This window comes from Natator depressus, chromosome 15, assembly GCF_965152275.1.
Source record: "Natator depressus isolate rNatDep1 chromosome 15, rNatDep2.hap1, whole genome shotgun sequence".
NCBI lineage: Eukaryota > Metazoa > Chordata > Testudines > Cheloniidae > Natator > Natator depressus.
The window spans coordinates 21,158,652-21,181,639 of NC_134248.1; the positions used below are offsets into that span (position 1 = coordinate 21,158,652).

General features: G+C 40.7%; 1 protein-coding gene across 1 annotated transcript in view; it reads right to left on the reverse strand.

Annotated features, from left to right (window-relative positions):
- Nucleotides 1–2,788: 2,788 nt before the first annotated feature.
- Nucleotides 2,789–22,988, reverse strand: part of PIWIL1 (piwi like RNA-mediated gene silencing 1) — a 49,064-nt gene continuing 28,864 nt past the window's right edge. The window contains exons 13-21 of the mRNA XM_074972325.1: nucleotides 19,526–19,713; nucleotides 17,470–17,542; nucleotides 16,847–17,047; nucleotides 16,148–16,251; nucleotides 13,738–13,808; nucleotides 12,735–12,888; nucleotides 11,590–11,715; nucleotides 5,254–5,401; nucleotides 2,789–3,244 (exon numbers count right to left, since the gene is read on the reverse strand). Coding sequence (XP_074828426.1) covers nucleotides 3,128–3,244; nucleotides 5,254–5,401; nucleotides 11,590–11,715; nucleotides 12,735–12,888; nucleotides 13,738–13,808; nucleotides 16,148–16,251; nucleotides 16,847–17,047; nucleotides 17,470–17,542; nucleotides 19,526–19,713 — 1,182 coding nt within the window. The 3' untranslated portion in view covers nucleotides 2,789–3,127. The remainder of the gene's footprint in view (nucleotides 3,245–5,253; nucleotides 5,402–11,589; nucleotides 11,716–12,734; nucleotides 12,889–13,737; nucleotides 13,809–16,147; nucleotides 16,252–16,846; nucleotides 17,048–17,469; nucleotides 17,543–19,525; nucleotides 19,714–22,988) is intronic.

Here is a 22,988-nt window from a genome sequence, read left to right on the forward strand (position 1 = left end):
TTCATATCAGCCTTTCCATCTTAGTAAAAAAGCTGCACCGTACTCAGTAGAGTTTGTTGGGGAAGCCAGTTCCCTTAAGTTCAGAACAACTGGGTAGACCATGCCTGTACGCATTGTTTAATATTATGTGCAGTTCTGCTTTTTTGGTACTATTTACTTAGTGCATTTTAAACAGTGGAAGTGTTCAGTTCAGTATGTATATTGCTACTCTACAGTTAAAGTAACGTGGATACTTAAGTGAGCCCTTGGGTTCTAAAATTTCTCAGTTTGCAGTTCAAACGCTGATGCTTTAATTTGTTTACCATTAACAAGCCAACAGACCAAGTTAAGATACACAGGACCAAGCTCTAAACTAAAATGTTAATCTTTAACAGCGTCTGGGCTTTGGCTCAAAGGATGAGTAATTCTATGGACACTCAACCTGAGACCATCTACAATTTGTAATGCAATCATCAGAACACCTTCCATTGCAAAATGTATGGGAGAATTACCTATAGATATTTTTAGATTATGGAGAGTCAAATGCCTCCCTTCCACCAAAAATGTTTAATGGGTATAACTAGGAACATCACCCTTTTTTGTATTTCACCACAACTCCTGAACATGTCACCATCGTTCTTTACTACCCATTATTAGCTATGTGTCTTCCACAAATGGAGTGCCCTTTACTGCAATTTCCCTGACCACTTTTGATTGTGAGGATGGGGAAAGGCCAGAATGAACTGTTGAATCTAGCCCCAGAAGTTAAAGATTTGACTTTGTTGGTTTATTTCTAGTAGCATGAAGATTATCAAAGATAATGTTAGTGTCCATGCATTAAATTTTTAATAAAGCACCCAGGATGTTTCCAGACCAAAAATACATTAAACTTAAGTTAAAACATCCCTGTAATGGCTTTTACTTGTAACTGTATCTCAAAACTCAAGCATTACAGAAATGTCTGTAATGGCTTGACTCTTAAATTATTATATCTACTTAACCTTAACAGTTACTGGAAGAATGAAGTTTGATAATACAGCATTCTAATTCCAAATGGTGCATCCAGATAAAGCGCAATTTTGCATTCCACCAGTACTGGTTGCAATATATACAATAAAATTCTGATCTCAAGGAGAATTCTACTCCAAAAGCAACTCTAAAAATGATTTCCAGATCATGTATACTCAATATACCAAACTGCATTTGCTCAGTCTAAATATTTTTTTCCAACACCCTTCCTCACTCGCATCCCAGACCTGCAAATTCAACTTGGATTAATATACAAATGAGGAATAGAATACACCAATTTACTTATCTATACAGGCACTGAAAGGCTTGCTGTAAAAACTTGTTTTATTACTAAAACAAGCAGATATGACTGAACACAGTAGATTATGGATAAGGTGTCATTTTAATTTAGGCCATTTTCCAAAACCACCAGATTTTAAGCAACAAATCTTTGCTTTAAACAAGGGGATACGCAAAGATGGATGCTGTACACATGTTAGAAGATGCTACGGGGCCTTCATATAGGAGGGCATTTAAAAGGTTGGCTTCTTATATGGTTCAAACTATATTTGTATATAAAAGTAATATGAGCAAACAAATGCAATATTTTAAACAAAACTTTATTGAAATTTATCAAGAGAAAGGAAGAACTTTCAAGTTTGTTTAAATATAAGCTCATTGTAGTAATTAGAACTAATGTACCTTTCTAATAAAACAGTCTTAACTAATCCAAAAAGACATCCACATAAGTAAGCTACTATGATTTTGCTTGGTGATGCTTTTTATATAAAAAGTACACAGGAAGTACCTGAAAGAATAACAAATGGATGATACTTGTGGTTCTAAGCTACAGTACTTTACTTCACGTCAGAATTTATACAACTTAGTTTAAATTTTAAACTAGTTATGGAAATACTTGAAAAGTCTTAGTTTTCATATGTCCATATTATATTAGCACAGCAACCCAAATATTACAACACCAAGTGCTAGTCAATGAGCACGAAAAAGTGAAACTGCTGCAGAAGTTATTTTGGATCACATAAAGGAGTAATCGGAAGTAGTGAGATGAAATTAAAGAAAGGGATAATTGGGCTAAATATCACAGAACATTTGAGGGCCCTGTCTACATCTTCATGGATATTTTGTCTATGCAGATAGAAAACACTGACTTTATCTGTTCCACCAATTGCTCAAGGGAACTGGTGGAAGCCCCATCAATGAGACTTCAAAGTAGACTGGGCCAACAAGTGGGAACCAGTCCTGCTCTTGCAGGTCATCCAGTCCATTTCAAATATGTATTTTTCATTTCTAACTTCTATTGTCTGACTAACCAATAAAATGACTTTATTTTCATTGTCCATGGGAGCACTTCTGTTAGAAGATTTGGTGTAACTGGTTAAGCCTATGTTTTCCAGTTGCTGAGACTGGCAAGAAACTAGCACCAACCAGTTTTTAATATTTTAACTTTATTAGCATATGCAAGAGGAAAATCAGAATGACAAGTACAGTGACATTCCATCATGCTTACAGTGACTGGAAGAAACATCACAAAAATGAGCCTTAATAACTAAGAACACTGGGCAGAATGCCTATACTTTTTTAGGAGACAGCTGGTATGCAAAATTTAAGGGTCAACAGCTTGCCTTTTTTCAATATAGTTGATAGCCATATCTAGCTTTACTATGTCAACAATTAGTACAGGAACCAAAGAAGTCTGCTTTAGCTTAGTGCAACTTATGTCTAGTGTATTCAAATCATAAAGTACACATAAGCACAGATTCCCACAAGAGCAACTGTGATGTCTGTAGTCTCCTCCCCACCCCCACCCCCCCAAAAAAACCCAACACACACACGGAAAATGCTTTTAAATCAGCATGTAGGCTGTATGAAGATATTAACTTTGCTTTGTCAATTTAAAAGGTAGTTGAACTTACTCAGAATTGCCTTTTTATGCTATTATTTTAGTTTTGTCTACAATGAAAACACCACTACCCTTGTGCAAAGTTATGCATTTTCCCCATGCACATTTAGTATTTTTGCACCAAAAAAGTTTTGTAGAAAACTACAACTTCAGTAAGAAAGAAAGAAAAACAGGTACCATAGAAAGTCCCACAAACTTCACTGTATCCACTTCTGTAGCTCAAAGGTAGTATAAACGGTCTGAGAGTGACAAATTTGGTTCTCTGTGAATGCTCTGACCCACAAGAAAAGCCAGTTTATGGGCGTACTGGCAAGGAGCAGGCACTCTGATGACACCCTACAGAAGAAGCAAGCCATTTAACAAACACATTCAGTAAAAGCTAAACACTAACAAAAATTTGAAATTCAAAGTTTGTATTTATGACATTTGTTTTTCCCTTGGTGTCAAATATATTGTATAATAAATATAAAAATTGTGTACACATAGTTTATACATTTTCCATATGTAAAAAATCCACACAGAAGTGCTTGTGTGTGGCAGGCAATCTGAAACATTTCACAAATGCAAGTCACATTAATTCAATATTGAGGTTGTACAGTTCAAGTCAGAAATTGCATACATACATGTTCCTAGATTCTTGTATAGTCTGTATATTTTAAATTACATAAAAGGTGGTTACAGTTGGAAGAAAAAATTACTCATCAGTAGATTCAATTGGTTGAGTCCCTCCTCCCACTCTGCTTAAGACCCCATCCACCAGCCCTTGTTTGCTTTAAAATCAACTCCTCCTCCTAATACAAGAGGGGGACAAGCTTCAACAAGCTGAATTACCAGAATGTAATTTCCCCTTGCCGTTCCATCGCCCATCCTGTACAAGTTTCCAGAGAACGAAGGCAGTGAGCAGACCCATAAGAGATGGCAATTTTATTGAATAAGCAGCTTTAAGAGCTAAGTTTGTTTGTGCTATCCATATCAACCTGGTATGAGATAACTGAAGAGTGATGCAAGGTTCATGTAAGTGACTTACAGATTTCTACTGTGAAGGCGTCAGCTTTCTCAGCCCAGGTCGTGGAAATACCATGGTGTAAAGTGGAACTTCGCTGGCAGAGATGAGTCTTGCCCATCTGTTATCAAGTTAGTGTAGTGCACAGCTTCAGCCAACAGAAAAAAGTATGGTAGCCAAGAACCCTTAGTGTTGGACATCCTTCTCTATTGGGGTCGGACTCAGGAGCTGTTTTGGAGATTTCCCTAGCTAACAAAAAGCTGGCGGTATGGGAACTAAATGCTATTTTCACTGCAAAAAGATGATGTGAAGCTTTTCATTAAGAGTTCACACTATGGAACAGAGAAGGTAGATCCACTTAGGGGCAATACGTCTAAAATGAAGGATTTGAAAAAAGCTTGGGAGTTTAAGATGGGAAGCAAAACCCCATCAGGTCTCTGAAACCATGGAGCAGAACCCTGAGTCACTTTTCGATTATAAACCAATACATGTAAAGTGCAAGTTAACAAAAGAAAACTACTCTACTATGGCTGAGTTTGCACTATCATATGAACCTTAATTTCTGCAGTTCCCAAGCTTGGTTTTAACTGTACAATCTTAAATGAATTACGTTTTTCTTTCACTTAGTTTCCCATTGTGTTTCAAAGCTCACACTAAGAAAAAGGAAACAGGTGCACACTTCTGGAGGCAAAGATCTGATTTTGTAAGTCCTGCACTGGTATCTGAACATGTCATGGAAGTTCCAGTGTAGTATTTATGAATACTATGCCTACAGCTCTAATAAGTTCTCAGAAGTGAGCCAGAGTCCTTATCCCACCAAGACCAACCAACCAACCAGCCAGCCAAATATGGGGAAAGAGGTCCTAAGGCAATCCCAGGAGGAGACGAGATTGCACTACCGTCCCTTCCCAGCACCCCAAAAATGTCTGACATTGTACAGATTAGTAAAAATAATCCAGTAGTATTTAAATTATCTGGAGCAGAGTTAAACAGTTTTCCAGTGAGAGACTATGGGATCATGTACAGACGGTAAGGACTAGAATGTTTAGGCTAGAGACAGCAGCTGAGCAAGGCAGCTTAAAATCACTTTAAATCTTTATGGGTGCATGAGCTCTTTAAGCTCAAGGCCAAATAATAACCAGGTCATTGCTCTGGAAGCAAAAACTCCTATGCATATTAAGTATGCAGTTTTTTATTCATGGTTTCCCCTCTCCCAAAGATTTGCAGCCTTAACCCCAAAATAAGGGCTATTTAACATGATATACTCAGAATATCACTCCTGGACAGGAAAAAAGCATCTTTTTTTGTTTTGCACTTATGCATTGCAGAAGCAGATACTTACTGGCCAGTTATAGTACATGTGGCAGAGCTTGTAAGTTAAACGTTGCATATGATCCGGTTTCAATGCACTGTTGTCATAGATTACATTGTAGTGGGTTGGTGAAACACTACCACTTCTCACAGCCTGACTCACAATAAAAAAATCATACCTGTAAATTGAAGAAAAAAAATACAAAACCAGGAATTGTATGCAAATCCAAGCCCTTCACACAAAATATAAAGTTTGCCTTTAAATCAATTTACCGGACATTTTAAAAAAAATCTATTTGCATTTGTAGAACTACAGCATGGTAAGCACAACAAGCAAGTGAGAAAGAGGCGGCAAGTTTTGTATACATTATAGGCTCTGCAGTTAACAGTCTATTAAGGTTGCCTGATACCTTCAGGTACAAGACCCTCTTTTCAGTTGCTTATAACTTTGTCAAACTTCAACCGTTCAAGCTGAAGTTTTATAAATGTCAGCCAAAATGGTTCAGCTGCTTCCAATAATGAGGTTAGGGAAAAAAATATTGGTTTTGACCATATTAAATTCTTGAGATATTTTCTTTCAACTGCTATAGCAACTCCAAGCTCTGGAGCTGGGACTTGAAATCTGATAGGCGGTGGCCTTTGTACCAGGATATGCTTTTTGCCATCCATGTGAGAATCCACTCAAAATTGGACAACCTGAGTCTGAAAAATTGCAGTTTGCACTTGCTGAATAGAGACAGAGTTTAACAGCTAAAATCTCAGAAGAGATTCTGTTCACCCTGGGCATATTCAAGCTTAGGGCTAAGCAGGACTTTCCTGACAAGTGCTACTCTGAGTGGCTGCAGCCTATACAGGGTCTGAGTCCAGACACTAGAACTTAGAGCAGGGAGACTGTCTTGCCTCTGGTCTCAATTCCACCACACTGGACCCCGGCAACATTGAGGAGGAAGCTACCCAGTTCAAACACAGACAGGTAACAGATGGTCTGGTGAAAGGAGCAGAGTGAGACAAGGAGCCTAGGGAGCATGGGGAGAGGGGAACTGGAGGAAAACATGAGTACAGGTTGAGGAAAGGGAGACCGCTCAGGCAAGGGGCTGGAGTGGGAACCGGGACTGGCTGGGTAAGGAGATGGACTTGGAGACCAGGAAGGGAGACTGGGAATTTAGTGGGGAGACTAAGACTGGCCATGCAAGGAGACCGGAATAAGGAGCAGGGGGTAAGGAGATACAGTTCTGACAGGAACAGACCAGGGGTCAAGCATGTGAGGGACAGGACCGAGCACAAGGAGTAAGACTGCTAGACCTCTTCTCCAGAGCCTGGAGTGAATCCAAGATTCCTGAGCCTCACCATTACTCTGCTGTCAGCAAGCGTATGGAGTGTGTTTGTATACCAGATGGAGGCTGCAGATTATAGGCACCATAGCACTGGTTAATGCAGTTTGAGAGACTTTGAGATGATATTGCAGAATCATTGGCGTGTTCTGCAATGGAGAAGAACAGCTTAGAGGATTTCCTAAATTCCTTTGTCCTGTCCAAGTAGAATGCCAAGGCTCTCCTGACATCCAGCATATGTAGTATTGCCTCACCGCAACAACCCAGACTTTGGGACGACGGCTGAAAGGTGAATAAACTGGTTCATATGGAAAGAAGGCTACTTCAGGGAGGAACCTTGGTTGTGGTCCCAGTGAGACTTTGTCCTTAAAGAAAATAGTGAAGGGAGGGTGTGCCATTAGAGCCACTATTTCTCCTATTCCTCACACCAAGGAGATGGCTACTAGGAAAGCTGTCTTCGTGAACAGATGCACAAGGGAGCATGCAGCCATGGATTCAAAAGGTTAGGGTCCTGAGGACTAAATTAAGGTCCCATGTTGATGGGGGATGGCTGATTTATGGGTAGAGGTTACTCATACCTTTGAGGAACCTCTTCGTTGACGGGTGTGCAAATCCTGAATATCTATCTATTGGTGGAAGACAGTTTTGGCCACGAAGTGCACCTTTAGCAAGCTGAGATACAGTCCCATCTCTTTGAGGTGTTGGATGTAATTTAGTATTAATGGGAGGGAAGATGGGTTATTTGTTTCGAAGTACACCAGATGTGGACTCTTTTCCACTTTTAAATGTAAATGTAACATGTCGTTGGTTTTCTACTATATAATACTTCTTTCACCTCCTCAGAGTAGGAATTCTCTGTGTGTTGGAACCATCAAGTGCCATTAATGTCAGGCAGAGCTGTACCTGGAACATATAAAGTGCTATATAATGCTAAGTACTCTGAAAAAAATCATATTCTAGGTGTCTCAAATTGGGCACCCAGTCAGTGGATACTTTTGACCTTAATCTTTCTGTGCCCCAGTTCCCAGTCTGTAAAAAGGGGATGATGATAATGATATCCACATATCTCACTGGGGATGTGTGAAAATAAATTAACGTTGGTAAGCATTTCGCACAGAAAAACCCATGAAGGAATGAATAATTCTGCCTTCAGAAGAGTGTTCAATAAATAAGGCATGGGACCGCCCACTGAACAGTAAGAGGAAAACAAGACAAGACATTAAACATCTGTTCATTAAGTGTACATAAAAGAAGCAGCGGTCTTGTGGAAAAAACTATATAATTAAGGATTGTACCATAACACATGCACAAGGGGGCTGAATTAAGGTTACACAGGAAATCTTAATTCTGTCCTTTCTTAATTTTTGAGTGCTTGACTTTGCAACCTTACTTACGTTCTTTTAACATAGTTTTCTGTGTAATATGGGTATAAGATACTACCAAACACACTGGCAATTTAAAAATAAAATAAAATAAAAAGTCCTCATCTTTGTTAGAATCCTTAAATTACCCTTCTCTTCTCCCATTCCCTCCAACCTCTATCCTCCTATCCAATTATTTTATTGGTGGTAGACCACTGCTCCTTAATGAATACAAGCTACACACTCCAACAGAATCTGTATGTTTTCCTGCAAATTTACATGCAGTCCAAGATTTAACATTAGGTTTTGTAACAACCTTTTAAGTACAGTTATGTTCCGAAATTCCTATGGGTTTGTCTACACCTGAAATGTAGTAACAGAGCTTCAGTGTAGACACCATCTACCCTGATGGGAGGGGCTCTCCTGTCAGAGTAGTGTAATTCACCTCCCCGAGAGATGGTAGTTAGGTTGACAGAAGAATTTTTCTGTTGACCTAGAACTATCTACACCAGAGGTTAGGTCTATCCCACTGAGTGACGCAACTGAGTTGACCTAACATTTTAGGTGTAGACTAGGCCTGTGTAAAAATTGTTATTTCTCATACCATCATCCCAACACACTGGAGTCAGGAAACTAGCTGCTTATTTCCAGCTCTGCAACTGACTTCCTGTGTGACACTAGATAATTCATTTCTTTTATACTTCAGATTCCTCGTCTATACACATGCTCTTGGAAGTCTAGGAATGAAAAGCTCTCTACAATTGCTAGTTATTACTAAAGATGTGAGGGTCAGGATAAGAAGGAAACTTTCAGAAAAAACTCCCCCTAATAAGTATTTCAAATGAAATTACTTTATTTCAAATCCTATAGTATTAGGCAATTACAACTCCTATATACTAGCAGGACTATACACCATATATACACTGATGTAAGCCCTGGGGCATATTGGAGCCCCCAGTCATTGGCGCGCACTGCCCTTTTTACTAGATAGCAGGAGAGAGTACAGGGACCTTTCGTGTGGATTGCTTCCTGCCAACCTCTGTTCTGGAAATGGAAGCAGCTGCTACCCTAAAGGTGCTCCTCACTGGCCCTGGTGAGCAGCCCACTCATGCCAGAGAGACATCAGTCCTGCAGGGAAATAAACAGTCTGCTGCCTGCCGGGCAGATAGCAAGAGGTGTGCACCTGCAGGGCATTGGAGGAGAATCCTGAGAGCAGGGGTAGATCCTCCTCCGAGTCCCCCTAGATCCACAGCAGGAACCAACTGCAACTGGTAGGGAGGAGTTTTTTTTTTTCCCTCTCTCCTCCCTCAGCAAAAATAGTGTGACAGTCTTCTAACATATGGAAAGAATCTTTTCCACACCAAGTTAATCAAACAAAACAGAACCTGTATTTTGTAAACATTGCCAATGGAACTATGCATTTCCAAATATTACCAGGATGACCAAAAACATCTCTGCATGTATGAAGTGTCCTGCAGACATTAAAAAAAATCCATCATGAGTGGAAATGAACATCAAGAAGAAGAGCGTGAGGAAGGGAACACAGAGCAGTTGTACTTGCAACAAAGTGTTCTTAAATCCAGAAGTACTCCTGCTTCTGCAACATCACTGTCTGAAAGTGTTGTACAAGTTCAACTCAATCAATCGTCAGGAAAACATCTTATCTCAATCAACTATATCCAAAAGACTCCCAATAATGACTTAATTTATAGATAAGATGAAACCTGATAATAAATAAAAATTTGACCAAGGTCTGGCAAGAGCGATATATGCTTCTGGTACTCCATTATCAGTAACTGAAAACAGTTATTGGCAGGCAGCATTTAAACTATTAAAGCAATCATACCTGTTACCCAGCAAATGTTCTTTGAGCAAGCCTCTGACACAGTCATATTCTGACTGTAGAATACAAATTGTACAAGAACAAAATATCAATGGAGCACTGCCTGGTAGTACTTACTTATGGGTGGACAAATGAACTGGAGGAAGGAATCAAACTTTGTGATAACACCTCAACCAGTTTTGTTTTGTTTTTTGGTGGACAGATTACAGGAGCATGAAAACAGACATGCTGCAGAGTATATCAGTAGTGAAATATGTGAGGTACTAGAGAAAATTGGAAGTGGGAAAGTATTTATTTGTTGACTGACTGACAATGCCAACAATATGAAAGCAGCATGGGACATCATAAATAGCCATATAATACTGGAGTAGGAGGTGTTTCTCCTGGCCTATGTCTGCCTCTTAATGATTTCATGAAGTGGAACACTCAAAAAGATCCATGAATCAGCAAAAAAGTTCTAAAGTATGTGAAAACTATGCATATTGTAGATACAGTCTTTAAGACAAAGTAAGGAAAGCATGGTAAGAATAAAATGGTAAAACTTCTAGCAAAACAAGATGGGGAACTAGAGATGTCACCTGAAAGTTTATTAAAACAAAGAAGGACTCTTCAAGGAACAGTGATAACAGAAGATTTTAAAGTAGTTAAAATGTACAACACACTGTACTTGAGGATAATTTCTGGGTTCACCTGTAGAACTCTCTGAAGACTACAGCCAATCGTTTCTGCAATCACAGTATCTGAATCAGACAAAGCACTTGTGTCAGACATTCCTCAACTTGCAGCTAAGACAGTTGCTCAAAACCAGTTGATTTTAAGTGCCTCTCCACTCACAAATCAGGAAGAAGTACAAGTGAAGGACTTAATTGGTAGATAGAAAGAATGTTGCTGCAAACCTCTTAGATCCAAGGTTCAAAGGTAGTAATGTTAGTGATGCCTAGCATTGTTACAATATTTGACTGGATTATTAAACAAGCAACACATCTTGAACTAGATAACTAGAAAAAGTACTTTCTAACGTTAGAGAACAGAACCTATGAAGGTATTTTGTCCAAGAGTGCAATCTGGGAATCTCTCACACATATTGCTCCTACAACATAGTGGCAGGGCCTTTGTACAACACAATCTGACTCCTCTTAGCTTCTTGTCTACTTCAGAATACTCCAATTTCTGCATCATGTGAAAATTTATGCTTTTATAAATATACATAGTAGTACTTTCTATGTGCTAGCTAAACTGTACATAATATATTTCTCATTCTTAAAAGAATGAAAAAGTAATTATTGCAGATATTTTGATTTTTCCCATAATTTGTCCCCCCCAATAAAAACAGGGAGGAGGTGGAGGGAAACTGTTTTTTCCTTGCCTTCTAAGTTTTCAGAAATGTTGTATCTCTCATTATTACTCAGTTTTGCTCACTGTATGTACTCAGAATGTTTTACTTAAAATTCATTACTGTTAGCAGTGAAGAATTAATTGATATTGGGAGAGTGAGCAGGATTATTTTATGGCTCATACACCAACACAAATATTCTACATTCAGAATTTGGTTATTACTGGGAGAAAAGGCAACAGCCAGGAAGTACACATATTCCAGGTTGGTTTTTCAGTGGTGGACAACAAGAACTTGCAGAGTGAGGAAGTATGAAAGATTATTTACATAAATTTGCCAGCTAGCAATGCCATTTTTACAGTCATGTTAACAGTACATCCAATTTGGCCTACTCATTTCTTTTGAGTGAGCATCAGATTCCATTTTTGGTAGCAGGATGCAAGCCAAACAACTGATTCCTACCATCAAAGAGCTATTATCTCCCTAAAGCATTACTTACCATTCCGGTCGGGTAACCTCTACATCAATAACTGTACCAGGGGGTGGATTCTGAAGTCTTCCACCAGCCTGTGCAAAGAACCTAGTATTCACTCGTTTCTTCACCACTATTACTGTAAGTCTTGGGCTAGAAAAGATTATATGAGCAACATAAGAGCAATTTTTGAAACTTCAATTTAAAGAACTTTCCCATTAAAGTTCTTTAAAATAAATTTTGGAAACTACATCTTTACCGATCCATTAGAAACCAGACTTCTAAATAAACTATAATTTGCAGGTTTTAGTATTTTAAGCTTTCACTTAATATATTGCTTCTATTCAGGTATTTCAGCATAATTCATTACCATGGTACCAAATTAACTTTTTCACTTGCATAGCTGCAAACACCTGGGACCATAAGAGTAGAAGTTTTCCCTACAACAGTTCTTATACTATATAAGGTTTCTTCTCTTCCTCTCCCTTATTTTAGGTGTACTCAACATGGCACACATCTATTGATATACACTAAAAATATATGCAGAAAAAATATTGCCAGATGCTAAATAGAGAAAAAAAGTAAGTATTTCCATCACCCCTGACAGCAACTGGCCTATTTTTGTTTAGCATGCTGTTTTGTTCCAGTGACAGTTTCAATACTCGGTTGTACCAGCATTGACAGACTTTAGAGCTAATTTAAGGCTATTACCCAAACTACTGAAGATGGAGGACTATGAGAATGCAAATAACTAGATAACTGGTAATCCTTCCAAAAGAGGGAAGCATGATTAACCTAGAATTCACATGTGGTCATGATGAGGTGTGACCGGATAGTTCAAAGGGAGAAATCATAATTTATATGTACATCAAAGACGTAACATCACAAGCATAAAAAGGAGTAAGGATATCCTTATGGAATTATCTAGTTACATATCATATCAACATGAGGTATGCTCTTTGTAAAAGAATACCCAATATAATAAAAACTGAATGAGTAAGAAAGAAGCTGTTTGCGTCAGTTACTAGATTATCTGATACAAGTGCACACTAGTGTAAAGAAGAGGTATACAATCTTGTAGCAGCCTTATTGCTTTTCTGAAGCATGACAGTGCACATTTTATATCACTAAAGCCTTTCATTGCATCACTGCATGCATCATAAGAGACTTACTTATAATCTTTACCAACAGATTTCAAGCAATCCAAAAACTGGGGTACTTCATAGTTAACCAAGGTTTTTAGCTGACCATCTCCTACACCATCACGATACACGATAATGCGAGAGGGCATATGGTTATTGCCGCTGAACCAGGCTCTTAAAGCAGCTTTAAGAAAAGCAAATTAAAGTTATGCAACTATAATGGGAATGTCTTTCAGAAGTTAAAATTCAGAATGGATCTGTATTACTCAATGAATGGCAATAAATTGTGAAGCCTTGAAAAATCTACTCCCCTGAGAAACGTAAGTAAGTTGATCTAAGCTCCAGTGTACACATCGCTAGGCTGATGGGACAATTCTTCCATCATCCTAACTATTGCCTCTCAAGGGGGTGGATTTACTACAACAGAAAAACCCCTTCTATTGCTGTATCAAGTATTACAGCAGCATAGCTGCAATGCCACAGCTGTGCCACCGTGGTGCTCGTAGTTCAGATATAGCTTACGTCCCTGTTGACAATTACAGTGACAAGGGAATGGCTTTTATTGGACTGTCTTCTCTGAAAAGGAGTGTTCGTTGGTTCTTTTTTTTCCTCCCTCCTCCTCTCTCTCTCCCCGTCTCATATATATATATATATATATATATATATATATATATATATATATATATATATATATATATATATATATATATATATATATATATATATATATAAATCTACAGAAGTTGGCCCAATAAAAAGATATTACCTCACCCACCTTCTCTCTCTAATATCCTGGGATCAACATGGCAACAACAACACTGCATATAGCAATTAAGGTATCAGTTAGGACCATGCAAATTAGGAGACGCTACACAAACAATCTGATAATTGTCAGTGATTATATATAAACGTCCAATCTATTTTTACTCAAGTGTAATTTGATGTTTTACTCAATGGAACACAGAATCCTGTTCTGAGAAGGAACAACTGCCACCCATTCGGCCTTTTCTGTTGAAGGAAGAAAAAACTTTACCTTGCAAGCAGACCTTGAGTCCATCCACAAGTTCTTGTCCACGCTCTTGGAAGACACAGCGAGAGAACCACCTGTTTAGAGAAAAATCAAGAAAAAGCATCAAAGTAACCTATTACAATCTAAATCACTTTAGAAACTTAAACAATTAATTTTGGCAAGTATGTCCTATACAGTCAACAGGCAAAAATGTGAATAATCACACTAACTTGAATTTGAGTACCATACACGTACACTGTCTCCACAGACACCTGCAGCAGATATGCGCCTTAGGTCAAACTTACGGTTCCTTTTATAGATCCAAATTGAATGTGAGGCTACCTAAAGGGACCATGGCCCAGTCTCCCTCAGTTATTTTAGATATTCAAAATAGCTAACGACTCCCTGAGAAGCAGGAAAGAGAATTTTAAATTATAGATCTGCAGAATTAAAGTAATTTGAGACTGCTAGTTACAGATAAGCCTTCCTTTCTATGTCAAGTACAGTCTCTGGAGAGCCCCACTGTTGGGAAACAGGGATGGCCAACTTGTGGCTCCGGAGCCATATGCAGCTCTTCAGAAGTTAATATGCGGCTCCTTGTATAGGCACCAACTCTGGGACTGGAACTACAGGCACCAACTTTCCAGTGTGCTGGGGGCTGCTCACTGCTCAACCCCTGGTTCTGCCACAGGCTCTGCCCCCACTCCATCTCTTCCCGACCCCTCCCCTGAGCCTGCCATGCCCTCACTCCTTGCCCCTCCCCCCCCAGATCCTCCTGTACCCCATGAAACAGCTGATGGGGAGGGAGGGTGAGGTGCTGATCAGTGGGGCTGCTGGCATATTACTGTGGCTCTTTGGCAATGTACATTGGTAAATTCTGGCTCCTTCTCAGGCTGGCCACCCCTGAACTAGAAGCTACCACCTCCTGGAGAAAAATAATAGCGTATTCTTTAGTCTATCAGTCTGTTTAACTTAGGCCAGAGATCTGAGAATGAATGCGCTATCTTGCTTCACCTTCCTGACTCTCAAGGAAAACCAGCAATTGATTGGATCACAGATGCATCACATATAGATGCATCATTTAAAAAAAAAAAAAAGATGGACTTCTTTGGTTGAGCTACAGACCAGAGTATATGAAGAGAATTATGTATTCCTTGTGGAATGCTGGCCTTGATGAGAGTCTAATGGATAAGAGCAGACATTAAAATAAAATTGCATTGGCAGCCAGTCCTTTTTACAGCCTTGCACTGAACATCTGGATTCACAAGAGGACATAAAAGCAGTGTATTTTGGGCTTGCATGTAAGTGCTTCTGGAGTTCACAGCACCGAAGCATAAGCTTTAAGCCTTCTGTTCCCCCACCAAAAGCGGTAAGTTGAAGAGATTCTCTAATGGTGGGCTGTCTTTCCATTTCCCGTATACAAAAGCGGTCATCTTTGATCCTCATTGTGTTGGATGCAAACAGTAAAGGAAGACTTGTCAACTCATCTATCATGCAGATATATCAGATAATAGATTCTACCACATAGAGCAGCGGTTCTCAAACTATAGGGCAGCCCTCCCAAGGGAGACATACGAATGTGTCAAGGGAGGCATGAGCTGTGTGTGTTTTTTTATTATTAATTATTATTATTCTAAGAGCTCTTGCTGTCAGCCCCAGGTGGCTGGAGCTCATGCAGAAGGGCTGTGCTAGAGCCCCACTACCCCGGCTCTCCTCCCTACCCTCCCAAACCCTCACTGGGAGGCCGGCAGGACTCTGGATGTCACCCCCAAGGTGCCAGCAGCAGCACAGAAGTAAGGGTGGCCATGGGACTAAGTCTGCTGTGAAAAGTGATATTGGAAAATATCACTTTTCACATTACCTCCCTTACTTCTGTGCTGCTGATGGCCCAGAGATGCCTTCAGAGCTGGTCGCCCAGGCAGCAACTGCTATACTCCACTCTGCATTCAGAGCTGGGCAGTAGTAGATTTAACTTGAGAGCCGTGTAAACTACTGCAGACACAAAGAAAGGGGACCCCATCACGTAAGTCTGAGAACCACTGACAGTTATTTACACTTACAATAAAATGCGGTAGGCTGCGAACAGGTGAGGCAAACAGCATATATGTCCCTGAACTCAAGGCAGTGTTACATGCTTTTTTTTGAAGCAATATTTACGCAGCAGTGCACCTGAGAATTAGGGAACTCTCTCCAATGGTCAGTCAGTTTATCCTCTTATTCCTGAAAAGGCTGGAAAATAATGTACAGCTACTTAGTAGTAAGCTAATCAGGAGCTTTTGCCTACACAGTGTTCGTGAAAATGTATAATATGAAGTTAAACCAACACAGACAAGGTTACTTTTTAAATGGCTGCTCATCACATTAGGCTTTTTCTTTAAGATTACAGATCAATCAAGTTCTTTCAGTTTATACTAAATGCCAAAAAGTATCTTACCGTGTCATTCCCTGATTCAGGCTAGCAACAAATCCTGCAATTGATCGCCGTCCAGCTGTAGTGTCATGATAACAGTCAATTCCCACAATCATAACTTGTTTCAACTTTAAGAAAATAGTTCACAGTATATTACAAAAAGTGCAAAAACATGCAAAAAGTAAACATTTATCATATCTGCACTAAAGTATTATACACAAAGCACCAACTTCAAAAATAATCACAGTTTTTTCCACTATTCAGGATACTGTTTACTTCCAAAATGTTTATTTATTTTAAGATGACTGTTTTTATGGAGTGCCTACTGAATGTATCCGTGCTGACAGCCAGAAGCCTACATTTTACAACTGAACTATTTAATGCCTCCAATTGCATCCTCAATTAAAAGTTCTATCAATCAGCTGCTTATTTCCTCATGTATCCTATGCGTTAAGTTTACCCATGTTGGCATTTTCTTTCTGGAAGCAAGTTATTTTGGGTAGGATACACTACAGGTAACCAACTGAAATTTAGAAGTAGTAAATCAATCATCTAGTGCCTTTCTGAACACTCATTTAAATGTTTAAAAGTTGTATCAAACAAGTTAAGAAAGTCTTCTAGTATTTTCTTTAAATGTGATCAGAGTTCGGGGGGGGGGGGGGGCACGGGGGGGACACAAGACTTAACTGACTCAAGGTTAATGAAACAAAGCCAGCTACTTACTGGGATTTCAACACTCCAGAGCTCTCCACCCATCTTGCAGTTCATTTGTAAAGCAATTTTCGTTGCTATAGCCATTACAGTTTGTGGCTTGCTTAGAGTGCGAGCTATCACACACTGACTTGGAGTTGGGCAATCAGTACATAAGTATTTCTTGATAGCATCATACTTATCTTTACGATTACTGGACAGAAGACAAACTACCTTAAAAATTAAAATGAAAAGTTTAAAAAAAAAACTACAACAGAATAAAATTTATTATTTGTTTGAAAGATCTGCATACAGTACACTGCTATAGCTCCTGTTCCAGCACAACAGAAAAATCCCAAGTGTTTTCTGGGACATATTTAGACAGTTTGGGTGCTTAAGTTCCAGTGCCTAAAACTAGTGGTCTGATTTCCATCGGTGGTGGGTGCTCAACAATTCTATATTTAAGCACTGACACTAAATACATAATTTTCTACACATGCCTGGCCTCATAAGTATCATCTGACACTTGGGAGGTTAGTCACGTAACTCCATAAGTGTAAATCCACAGAGTTCATTTCTTTATTAGGATATTAATGCAATACATAACCAAAAGTAGAGATTAACATGCTTTGAAATTATGGAATTAGCATACATACTATCTGTGTGTCAGAGGTAACCTTTTGTTGCAAGACCCTCAAATAAGCTTCTGTTCTATCATCTACTTCAATCCTAAAAAGGGGAACAACAAGAAAATAAAAAGTGATATGGCTGTAGCTGAAGTTAGAGTAGCTCGTGAAGCAGCAACAAGAACATAAGCTACCCATGCAACAGAAATTAAGTACAAGGTAGCTTAAATTTACAGCTTTTAGCAAAGTTACTGTATTCACACTGTACTAAGGTGTTCACTCTACCACTTAAGAATTAAAAGGAAACATTCCTGAACCAGAGTTTCTCGTAAGAATGAAGGAAAATCAAGATTAAAAAGAGAGTCATGAGCTTGACTAAAGGAGACTTTGGTCATACTTTAAAGTTGACTTTGGAAAGGCTGACAATACAGTAACTCCTCGCATAATGTTGTAGTTATGTTCTTGAAAAACGCAACTTTAAGCAAAATATTAAGCGAATCCAATTTCCCCATAAGAATTCATGTAAATAGGGGTAGGGGTTAGGTTCCAGGTAAATTTTTGTCACCAGACAAAAGACATTATATACATATACAGTATAAGTTTTAAAAAAGTTCTAATCAGAGGATTGTCTGGAGATCTGCTAATGAGCTCCCTGAGGTTCTCCTAAAGCAACCATGTTGATATCAGGTGGGATATTTCCCAGGGAATGCCTTGCTGCTAAATGATGAACGAGCACTCGGCTGAGCCCTCAAGGGTTAATACGTTGTTAATGTAGCCTCGCACTCTACATAGCAGCAGCAAGGGAGGCAGGAGACAAAATAGATGCATGGCATGAGCTGCAAACAAACACTTCTCTGCGGAAACTGAACATGTTGATGAACTCTCACTATCCCGCTGGAGCACACCACTCCCTCCTCCGGACACTGCATGCACAGGTGCTGACTTTCCAAAGTGCTGGCGGGTGCTCAACCCCCGGCCCATCCCCACTCCACCCCCTAACCCTAACCCCTCAGCCTCCTGAACACTGCGAAACAGCTGATTGCTGCAGGTGGGAGACGTGGGGGGGAGGGAGGGAAGGAAGAGGAGGAGTTGCTGATCCACGGGTGGGCGGCACTGGGGGAGGTGGAGTGGAGTTGATAGGGGGCTGCCAGCCCACCCTGGTTCCAAGCCCCCACTCATTAGCAGGCGGCGGCCAAACAACATCATAAGCAAACACTGTGCAACTTTAAATGAGTATGTTCTCTAATAGATCAGCGACATAACATTAACCGAGGAGTTACTGTACACTTGAATTTGTGCTGCTGCTGCTCCTATTTATATTAAAGGCAGCTCCACCAATTAGAATAGTTAAACTTTCAACATCCAGCAGAATCCTTCCTATCAGCAGCACCCTCTCTAATCCTCAGTTAAAGCTTCCATGGACTGAAACACTAGCTCCAAAACGAAAAGGAGTACTTGTGGCACTTTAGAGACTAACCAATTTATTTGAGCATGAGCTTTCATGAGCTACAGCTCACTTCATCGGATGCATACTGTGGAAACTGCAGAAGACATTATATACACAGAGACCATGAAACAATACCTCCTCCCACCCCACTCTCCTGCTGGTAATAGCTTATCTAAAGTGATCACTTTAGATAAGCTATTACCAGCAGGAGAGTGGGGTGAGAGGAGAAGGAGAGTGGGGTGGGAGGAGATATTGTTTCATGGTCTCTGTGTATATAATGTCTTCTGCAGTTTCCACAGTATGCATCCGATGAAGTGAGCTGTAGCTCACGAAAGCTCGTGCTCAAATAAATTGGTTAGTCTCTAAGGTGCCACAAGTACTCCTTTTCTTTTTGCGAATACAGACTAACACGGCTGTTACTCTGATAGCTCCAAAACCTAATCTTTTTACTAAGTAATTAACCATCTGAAATTTTGAGATCTCTGGAGACCTTCAGATAAATAGATATATACAATTAAAAGAGTTTTATAGAAATAGATAATATTAGAACTCCTTCCTCATTTAACACGATTACTGAAAAATTTAAAGAGCTATCAGAGTTTCTGAGCAAGTTATTTATCACATTTCTACAGTACTTACATGATTGCTTTGTTCATTTGGATGCCCATGGCTGGTGTGACTTTAAATAGATTTTGAACTAGTGCATTGGCAGCATCATAATTGCGCCGTGTGTATATTAACAACCAGTTATCCAATGGCTTTACACTAATTAAGGGAGCTCCCCTGGTTTCTTTTGACCAGTCTGCAAATTGAGGATTGTAGTCAAACTGGAAATGAGAAAGGATTAAATTAAGTCCTGCTGGAGCACAACTAACTTTCACAAAATCTATGTCTTAATATACTCCAGAATATAGCAACATCTGCCTTTGCAGTTCCAGGTGATCAAAACTGAGAATTTACAAAAAAGTTTCCTATGAAACAAGTTTTTTTTTTAAAATTCAGTTTCAGAAATTTCTAATTTTGGAATTCTGAAATTTTGTTTTGAATTTTTACATTTTAATATTTATATTATTTAATGACATCAGTAAGTAGTAGGGCATAATATGACAAAATATTCTGTTTTATTTTTAAAATCATTAGAGACAGCTGCCACTTAGCATGGATTGAAACATCTTTTCTTTTCTAGATCAAAGTCTCCTGTTTGTGCAATAATGAAAATGTAGAAAATTTGATCTAAAAAAAGATAAGATGTTCCAATCAGTGATAAATAACAGCTGAAATAAAATTTAACTGTCATTATAACACATCAGTAGACGTGTATAACGTGCACTATGGTTCTGTTCATTCCCTTTGCAGCATCTGGAACTGGCCACTGACCAAAGACTGGGTCCATCTAGCCCAGTATCCTGTCTGTCTCACCCAGTATGGCCATTCTTATGGCTTGAATAGGGACTGGAAGCGGCTGGCTCACTACAAAAGCAATTTTCCCTCTCTTGATGTTGACACCACATCATCAATTATTGGGAGTGAACAACATCCACCCTGACTGAATTGACCCTGTCAACACTAGTTCTCCACTTGTAAGGTAACTCCCCTCTCTTAATGTGTCGGTATAGTTATGCCTGCATCTGTAGAAGTGGGTTTTTACACCCACGAAAGCTTATGCCCAAAGAAATCTGTCAGTCTTTTAGGTGCCACCAGATTCCTCGTTGTTTTTGTGGATACAGACTAACACGACTACCCCTCCGATACATAAATAGGTAGCAAGTTTGGTTTACAATGAACCTGATAAACCTCCTGTGGCCTTGGAAAATCAAGACGTGAAAATAAGTGTCTCTCAAGGCAAGGGCAGCATACCAGTCCCCATATCCAGGGAGGGGATGACTGAGGTCAGGGAGACCATGTGGAACTTCATTTTTTTGAGGTCGCCGTTGAGACGACGCAGGTCTAAAATAGGTTGGAGACCGCCCTTGGCCTTTGGAAATAGCATGAGTAAAACCCTTTCCCTCTTAAGTCCTGCGGAACCTCCTTCACAGCTCCCATTAGGAGAAGGGCTTGCACCTCCTGGGCCAGAAGTCGTTTGTGAGAAGGGTTCTTGAAGTGGGATGGGGAGGGAGGGCATGTGGAAATAAACTGAAGCGTATAACCCCTTTCCACAGTGTTCATCATCCAGTGGTCCATGGTGATATGAGACCATGCCACACTGAAGTGGGACAGGCTGTCAAAAACAAAAAGGGAGACATGATCTGGTGGCATGGGAACTAGTATAACACCCTCGGGCGTCCCAGCAGAAGTTCTGTTTGGCTGCTCCCGCACTTATCTTTCTTCTCTCCCCCGACTCAGAGTATCTGGGAGGGCCAGGTAGGGATGCTCAGGTGGATGAGGGCAGCTGCCTGCAACTAAAATCCCTGTTTCATTTCTTTTGCAGGTCCTGATGGGGCAGTGGAACTGAGAAATGGGTGGAGTGCTGGGGACTGAAGTGCTTCCTCTAAAGCGCCTGGGCATACAGACATAGGGACTTGAGGGAGTCTTTCAAGCCAGGGAGCTCTGCTTCCGTTTGTTCTGAGAAGAATGAAGCACCTTCAAACAGCAGGTCCTGAATGGACTGCTGGACCTCCATTGCCAGTCCCGAGGACTGGAGCCAAGAGCATCTGCGCATGATCACCACAGAAGCCATGGACCTAACCACCGGAGTCCACGGTGGCCTGCAGGGAAGCCCTGGCTACAGACTTCCCCTCCTCTACCAGAGAAGAGAACTCCTGCCTGGACTCCTGGTGAAGCGAGTCCTTGAATTTCAACATTAAGTTAAGTTGTACCTCTTCAGCAATGCCTGCTGGCTGGAGATGTGGAGCTGCAGACCCCCAGTAGAATAAGACCTTTCTATTGAAAGGTCTGAGTCTTTTCTCTTGGGGGGGGAGGGGGGGGTCACTGCTTGTTGCCCTTGTCTGTCCCTTTCATTGGCTGCCAAGATTACTAGGAACCCAGGAGGGGGGTTGGAGTACAAGTACTCATGCCCTTGAGCAGGAACAATACACTTCTTTTCAGCACTCCTTGAGGTGTGAGGATGGGGTTTGCCACCGGGCTTTAACTGGTCCCATGATGGCCACATTGAGCAGGAGAGCCACCTTCAATGTGGCCATGCAGTCAAAATATCGACCAGGCTGTGGGAGGACTCTACCTCCCTCCACTTCCAGTTCGAGATTAAAGGCCACCAGGAGTTGTCGAAAAGAGTAAGCTTTGAAGTCATCACGTGGAGGCAATGCACAAACCCTGACACTGCCTTGGGGGAAGAGAAAGGAGACCTGCACTGGCAGAGGGTCCTTTTCTTCTGCACCACTCCAGTCCCAAGGTTCTACGTCCTGATAATTGGTACCGGGCTTGGTATTGGAATCTTGGTCGGGTGTTGCTCGATAGGATAGAGGTGCTCTCCTCTGAGACCACAGAGTACGAGTGCCTGGATGGGGGCCCCTGCAGTGGGGGAAAACCCACAGGTTCCAAAAAGGCCATTGCATCTGCATAGGCCAGCACCCACTGTGCTAAGCAGTCAGGGCTACCCCTGCACCCAGACCCACAACAAGATAAGACTGACCAGCGGGGTACTGGGATCTGGGAATATGAGTGCACTTCCAAGTCAGATGACAAGCCTTCCTCTGGGGACACCATGGAGAGGCGTGCTGGGGAATGGTGCCAAGACATGGAGACCTGCATCAAGGCCAGCAGGGATGGTTTCCCTCTAGAGGATACTGAGAGGCCTTGTACCCAACGGGAGCTCAGGCAACATGGTCGCTTCTGCTCGACATTGCCAACTCTTGCACTTCCATCAACGGCATTGCTGAAAGTCCAGCAAGTCCCTGGCTGCAACGAACTCCTATGGGGTAGACAGTACTACAGTCTTGCTGGTGTCGCATTGTCCCTCTGGCACCAAATGTTGATATGGGACCAGACTCAATGGACCTGCATACATGAAGGAGTCAATGGTGCCTCTCTCAGAGCAGGCGCAGAGGAGTAGCCAGACTCTAGTCGCACTATGCTGTGCTCCCCATGCTTGGCTTTCTTCAGAGTCAGTTAGTAGTCCCCCCTCAGGCAACTGTTTCTTGTGTGT